Source organism: Hoplias malabaricus, chromosome 13, assembly GCF_029633855.1.
Source record: "Hoplias malabaricus isolate fHopMal1 chromosome 13, fHopMal1.hap1, whole genome shotgun sequence".
NCBI lineage: Eukaryota > Metazoa > Chordata > Actinopteri > Characiformes > Erythrinidae > Hoplias > Hoplias malabaricus.
The window spans coordinates 32,113,528-32,121,161 of record NC_089812.1 but is presented as its reverse complement, the minus strand read 5'-3'; the positions used below and the strand labels follow the sequence as shown (position 1 = coordinate 32,121,161).

At 41.9% G+C, this 7,634-nt stretch overlaps 1 protein-coding gene across 1 annotated transcript; it reads right to left on the bottom strand.

Annotated features, from left to right (window-relative positions):
• Positions 1-2,249: 2,249 nt before the first annotated feature.
• Positions 2,250-7,634, bottom strand: noxo1a (NADPH oxidase organizer 1a). Its single transcript, XM_066642646.1, has 9 exons — positions 7,500-7,634; positions 7,314-7,394; positions 6,240-6,309; positions 6,145-6,175; positions 5,945-6,094; positions 4,837-5,027; positions 4,602-4,712; positions 3,810-3,927; positions 2,250-3,695 (listed from the first exon to the last, which is right to left on the bottom strand). Exons 1-9 carry the CDS (start codon positions 7,566-7,568, stop codon positions 3,062-3,064), a joined length of 1,455 nt encoding a protein of 484 aa, XP_066498743.1. The 5' UTR covers positions 7,569-7,634; the 3' UTR covers positions 2,250-3,061.

Here is a 7,634-nt window from a genome sequence, read left to right as displayed (position 1 = left end):
AAGTATTGAACAATAATAGCTTTGTATAATTTAGGCACAATTACTTTTTTGAGGTTTAAAAGTCTAACAGTTTGAAAGTAAAAGGGCAGATGAACTTCACCTTGGTAAGATAGTGTACTGTACGGTATAGTGTATGGTCCATTTGGTAGGATAGTGTACTGACTAACACTGATACTCCACAAGGCAGACAAATATTTGATAACCCTCTCTGGCAGGAACCGCATTAAGAATCCTTGGGCAAGACTCCTAATGTTACATCGGGCTACCCCTGCAACATAATTAAAATTAAAAGTCCATTGCAGAATATTGTAATATTTAGATATACACAGATGGAAGTACATGGGGGAATGGTTGTCAAGATGTTTAAATAGCTCTATATGCTATATGTTTATTCCTAAATAAAATAAATGTTCATTCATTCATTCATTGTCTGTAACCAATTCAGGATCACGGTGGGTCCAGAGCCCGGAATCACTGGCCACAAGTCTAAATTACATATCCGCTGCAATAATGCTTACAGTACTCATTTGAATGACCATTCACATTATTCCACAGTAAATAAAGTAATTATAATCATACACAGGAAAAGATGTAAAATATCCTATGCCAATCCATAAACAAAGATATACAGGGGTTGGACAATGAAACTGAAACACCTGGTTCTAGACCACAATAATTTATCAGTAGGGTGTAGGGCCTCCTTTTGCGGCCGATACAGCGTCAATTCGTCTTGGGAATGACATACACAAGTCCTGCACACTGGTCAGAGGGATTTTAAGCCATTCTTCTTGCAGGATAGTGGCCAGGTCACTACGTGATGCTGGTGGAGGAAAACGTTTCCTGACTCACTCCTCCAAAACACCCCAAAGTGGCTCAATAATATTTAGATCTGGTGACTGTGCAGGCCATGGGAGATGTTCAACTTCACTTTCATGTTCATCAAACCAGTCTTTCACCAGTCTTGCTGTGTGTATTGGTGCATTGTCGTCCTGATACACGGCACCGCCTTCAGGACACAATGTTTGAAACATTGGATGCACATGGTCCTCCAGAATGGTTCAGTAGTCCTTGACAGTGCCACGCCCATATAGCACAAGTATTGAGCCAAGGGAATGCCATGATATGGCAGCCCAAACCATCACTTATCCACCACCATGCTTCACTCTGGGCATGCAACAGTCTATGTGGTATGCTTCTTTGGTGCTTCTCCACACCGTAACTCTCCCGGATGTGGGGAAAACAGTAAAGGTGGACTCATCAGAGAACAATACATGTTTCACATTGTCCACAGCCCAAGATTTGCGCTCCTTGCACCATTGAAACCGATGTTTGGTTTGTCTATACTAGCCCGGCCGTGTATATTGACCCTGTGGAGCTCCAGGCAGACAGTTCTGGTGGAAACAGGAGAGTTGAGGTGCACATTTAATTCTGCCGTGATTTGGGCAGCCATGGTTTTATGTTTTTTGCACACAATCCGGGTCAGCACCCGAACATCCCTCTCAGACAGCTTCCTCTTGCATCCACAGTGAATCCTGTTGGATGTGTTTGGTCCTTCTTGGTGGTACGCTGACGTTACCCTGGATACCGTGGCTCTTGATACATCACAAAGACTTGTTGTCTTGGTCACAGATGCGCCAGCAAGACGTGCACCAACAAGTTAATTATGTCCTCTTTTGAACTCTGGTGTGTCACCCATAATGTTGTATGCATTGCAATATTTTGAGCAAAACTGTGCTCTTACCCTCTGCTAATTTTCCCTTCACACTCTGCTCTTACTGGTGCAATGTGCAATTAATGAAGATTGGCCACCAGGCTGCTCCAATTTAGCCATGACACCTCCCACACTAAAATGACAGGTGTTCCAGTTTCATTGTCCAACCCCTGTATATTTCTATTCTCATTTTAAAGACAAACCGCACGGGGAAAGAATTAAACATGTCACAGAACGTCTTTAAAATTCTAACAATAATTCTTTGGGCTCAGAACTGTATAAATATAAAATATATGACTAAAATAACTAACCCATAGCTAAACATTCTCAACAAACAGTGGCCATTGAATTAGAACTCAGTGACTTGGGTACAGTCATAGTGTGCCATAAACAGGGACTTCACGTAAAGAATGCCTTTGTAAGTAATTTGACTTGTGAAGAAAATCATGTTTTCAAAGTGTGAAAACTTTATTTTGCAGTGCTGTGCATTTAAAAATTCAACAAGATTTGACATTCATATTCTAAATATTGCACTTTGTAGTCTTAATATATAAAAACATCTTAAAGTATTTAAGCATTTCTTTACAGTATTAACGCTGGAGTGATCATTCGAAAAGTTCAGTAAACAATGCATAAAGGCACACTGGATTTCCAGTATGAAAAAGAGAGATCAGTGCAGTTGAACAAGGTAAAAAAAACAACATAGAACAAAGAGAAAATATTTTAACTATGACACAACATGCCAATATTTACAGTTATGAATACATTTGATAAAGACATCTTTCATAAAGATATGTGCCAGTGCCGAAACATTTTTATACTCTACATTTACAAATGTTTTAAACTGGGACTACGTCAGTTTAGATTAACGTTAACAGAATGATTACTAAACTGCATTTCTACTGGAATGCATAAATAAATTACATTGTAATGATTCTATTGTTATCTACCGATATCAGCATGATTATGTCACCATAGATATCTATTTACAAACTTCACAAATAAAGAAATAAAACATTTTCCCTAAACCCGTTGAACATTCTTAGATGTTCCGATGTAATACATAATGAACAAGCTACTGTCGTGCATCTGCAGCTCTTAATGACATGGAATAGATAATACATATTTGACTATAGAGCAGATACAATACTACTGACCACAACTGGGAGCAAGCAGCGAATCAACAGAGTGTAAACAATACACAAACTGAGAAAATAAGTGCCATTCTCAATTGAAAAAGCTTGTCCCATAACACCCCCAAGTCCAGAACCAGATTCTTCACACATATGCATCCTATTTAACATGGCCTGCCCAGATCTGACTGACAAGAACACTGTCCCAAAGTGCAACTCAGCGACTGTGGACCTCAAGCTGAGATGACTGCTGTGTCTTGTAGGCGTTTTTGCGTGTGACTGTGGTGCAACGCTTGAGAATCTCCTGAGCCTGTGGCCTGGGGGGAACTTTGGGGGTGCTTGGCAACTTAAACATGTTTGGGTCTGAGATGCTGGGTGTTAGCTTGGCCTTGGCTGCACTGCTGGGACTCAGGCGGTCTGTCACTATGGGTGGGGGAGTGCGACTCCGCCGGATGTCTGAGGAACTGATGCTTAGGGACTCGTTGCCTGAGGAGCTACTTTCATTACTGAAGCTTGACTCACTGCTCTCACTGCCTCTGCTCAGGCTCCTAGCTCTTCTGTCCTCGGCGGGCTGCATCTGGATGGTTGGGCTCACCCTTGTAGGACTGGACCGATTATCTGTGATCACCTCCATAGAATGGGACTTGGATTTGTCTCTGAGGTGCAAGCTATGGCCTGGAATTTGTAAGAGATTTCCCTGGGAATGGCTGAGCTCGTGGCTTGGTACCTGCAGCTCAGCCAGGTTTAGTGAAGAACTACGAGTCTCTCTCTGGGTGGTCAACATGCGAACTTGTGGGTTAATGTACGGCTGCAGGTACATGCAAGGAACATATCCTGTCTTGCGGTTATATCTGAAAGAAATGATGAAAGCTATGAAATACTTCATGCAAATAAGCCTCTAGTCAAAAACAATATCTAAATCGTCGTCATGTTTTGAACTTTTGCCTGTAATCTCAGACATTTACCTGACTAGCCACCATCCATTATCAGACTTCTGGAGCACTTCCACCACAGAGCCTATCTCCACAGACAGTTCGTCTCTGTTCATAGATTTGTAACTTCTGGCAACAACATACAGAACACCTAAAAAAGAAGAATCGAAAAACTTTAATAACTTCTATAACAAGTATTTAGGAACTTAAGGTAATGTAGGTAGTTATAAAGGGCGGCATGTAGTATAAAGGGCGGCTGTAGCAGGTAGTGTCGCGGTCACACAGCTCCAGGGTTGTGGGTTCGATTCCCGCTCCGGGTGACTGTCTGTGAGGAGTGTGGTGTGTTCTCCCTGTGTCTGCGTGGGTTTCCTCCGGGTGACAGTCTGTGAGGAGTGTGGTGTGTTCTCCCTGTGTCTGAGTGGGTTTCCTCCGGGTGACTGTCTGTGAAGAGTGTGGTGTGTTCTCCCTGTGTCTGTGTGGGTTTCCTCCAGGTGCTCCAGTTTCCTCCCACAATCCAAAAACACAGATTGGTAGGTGGATTGGCGACTCAAAGTGTCCGTAGGTGTGAGTGTGTGTGTGTTGCCCTGTGAGGGACTGGTGCCCCCTCCAGGGTGTATTCCCGCCTTGCGCACAATGATTCCAGGTAGGCTCTAGACCCACCGTGACCCTGAACTGGATAAGCGCTTACAGATAATGGATGGATGGATGGAGGTAGTTATAAAGAATAAAAAAACATAGCATGGTTCATCACTGATAGATATGTGCCCAGAGCTGAACATCAGGTACAAAGTGCTCAAGCCTTTTTCGAAATAGATGGCTACTCACTTTCACCATCTGTTTGATCTTCATCATCTTCATCACCCATTTCTGCCCTCTCTAGGTATGGAGCAGGAAACCAGGCAAGGCATTTGGCCTCATTCTCCACCAACCACCAACCTGAATCGACAAAATGACCAAACACAGATTACCTAATGCATCTATAAGTCAAACCCACAGAGATATTAGTGTGACCATATAACTACTTCAACTCTGCAAACTGTGTAAAGGAAGTGCACCTCACCTGCTTTGTCTTTAATGAGCACATCCAGAGTCTCATTCACTTCGACCTTGAAGGGCCGGTTTTTGGTATCTTTGGTGTCGTATGGAGCAATGCAGCGGTACGTCTCTGTCACAAACGGCTGTGTTACTCCAGAATCTGATGCCCTGCTAGGGCTTTTGCCCAGAGAGTCTTCAGTCGGCATAATCACAATGCTGTCAGAAACACACCACCAGTATTTAGTTTTCAACATTCTCTACGTCATATTATAGACAAGCTCAGAGATGATCAAAGCTTAATTATGTCGTATTACATTGTTTATAACTAACACCAGAGACATTATAGCCTAATTATAGTCTTAAAACACACCTTCTCTGTTTAATAAACCATTCCCTCGGTTTGACAATGTGTTTGCTAGGTATAGTAATTATTTCCCTCAATATAATAAATTATTTCCTCCATTTTATGGTGTTATTTTTTTACGGCTACGTTTAACTGTGGAAACAATTTATTATTTACATGGAATGCACAACTGAGATGATTAATAAATATAGGGAATACTGTTAAACTGAGGGGTTACATTTTAAATTATAGCGCAAACATTGTTAACATGACGAATATTTTCAAAACTGAAGGAAAGATTTGATTAAACTGAGAGCTATGAAAGCTAGCTACATTTTTTTTCTTTTGGGGCTCCTCCTGGTGTAATTAATTTTTAAAGCACTGTACTGAAATCAGTGTGGAGGTTGGAGGGAAGCTGGGTGGTTTCCTACCCTCCTCCAAATGTTACATAGTGCCGTTTCTGCAGTGCTAAACCCAGTGAAGCAGTGACAGAGACTCGGTTCTCCCAATTACAGGTCAGTGGAGCATCAAAATGAATTGGAAGCTGTACTTTTAAGGTAAAATATTACGTTGTGTTCTTTTAAGGCACTAAAATATTACACTAGTACGGGGCCTGAGATCAGGGACCCTGTACAAATCTAATGAACGTCTGGGAAGAGAACCACCAAGATTTTTCTATACCTAGCCGTTGTTGTGTCAAGACTTGTGCCTAATTTTACCTAAGAAACATTTCAAAAACGTTCCCATTTTGTTCAGTAGTGTAGTGGCTTTACTGAGAGTTTGTAGATACCTGTTTTGAATGGTCTCTGGTTTGAGGTCGTCGGAATTGGGTCGGAGAAAGGCGCAGAGCTCTGCGCTTTGAGCGACCCCAGGTTTGGAGAGGAGAGCGATGCAGTAATCCTCCAGAGACCTGAGCCTCACCAATGAGCGATTCACACTCCTGCCCAACATCACCTTGTCAGCTACAAACACACACACAGAGGAAGAGACCACAGCACGGTAAAGTTTCTGCTTTGTATTTCTATGTATTTTATTGCTGTTATTCCGGTGTTTGTTTCCTAGCAACTGAAGATGTCGTGTGTTACCTTTGAACTTAGGAACAACTCTTTCTGACTTTCTTAGAGGATTGTAGGGAAATTTCTTCTGGAGTTGTTTCTACAGAAATAAAGAGAGTCCATTAGAGTAATGACTAGGGTGCACTGCTTTATAATAAATGAAGGATATATACATTCATATGCTACAGTTTGTACACCCCTGAGCCATACATTCTCTACAGGAACACGCGTAAATATGGCAATATCTATTTATATGCAAATTTAATTTATTGTGAGCATTAAACATTCATTCATTATCTGTAAGTGCTTATCCAATTCAGGGTCACGGTGGGTCCAGAGCCTACCTGGAATCGTTGGGCGCAAGGTGGGAATACACCCTGGACACACATTCACTCACACACTCACACCTACGGACATTTTTGAGTCGCCAATCCACCTACCAAAGTGTGTTTTTGGACTGTGGGAGAACACACCACACTCCTCACAGACAGTCACCCGGAGGAAACCCACACAGACACAGAGAGAACAGACCACACTCCTCACAGACAGTCACCTGGAGGAAACCCACGCAGACACAAGGAGAACACACCACACTCCTCACAGACAGTCACCCGGAGGAAACCCACGCAGACACAGGGAGAACACACCACACTCCTCACAGACAGTCACCCGGAGGAAACCCACGCAGACACAGGGAGAACACACCACACTCCTCACAGACAGTCACCCGGAGCGGGAATCAAACCCACAACCTCCAGGCCCCTGGAGCTGTGTGACTGGAACACTACCTGCTGCGCAACTGTGCCACCCAGCATTAAACATAAAAATGGTAAATGTGCCACAGCATTTTCACAGGCTAAATTTTATTTAGGAAATTCGTTGAGAATGTTTTTTTAAAATACAGCAAATACACACAGTTGCAAAACGCACAAATGTATTTACTGTAATTATGTAATTGTCATTAAGGAAAACGACAAAACAGTTCTGCCAAATATTTTCACTGGTGTTTCCAATATGTTGAGCAAGTGAATAGAAACAGAAATTCTTGATTAAAATTTGTATGATTTTTTTTTTTAAGTTTTTAACTTCTGTGTATCAACTCACATGTAATTTCTTGAAGTCCTCGAAGTTTCTGTAGATGATGATCTCGTTTTGATCTGACCAAAGAACGGAGGTCATGTACAGCTAAAAGAATAATAACAAAACAAAATGCAATAACAGTTTATGAACAGCCTACTTTTTTTTTCCAAAATGCTGAATATTTTCACCCTTACAAATAAGCTGTCTTACTTTGCTTGTCTCCTTGTGCATCACTCCAATAAGCCTAACGTTCATGGGATATCTCTGTTCTTGTTCCATGGTGTAAAGGCAAAGTATGACGACTGGGTTTTATGTCTTTTAAATCTCGCTGAAACTAATATCTAA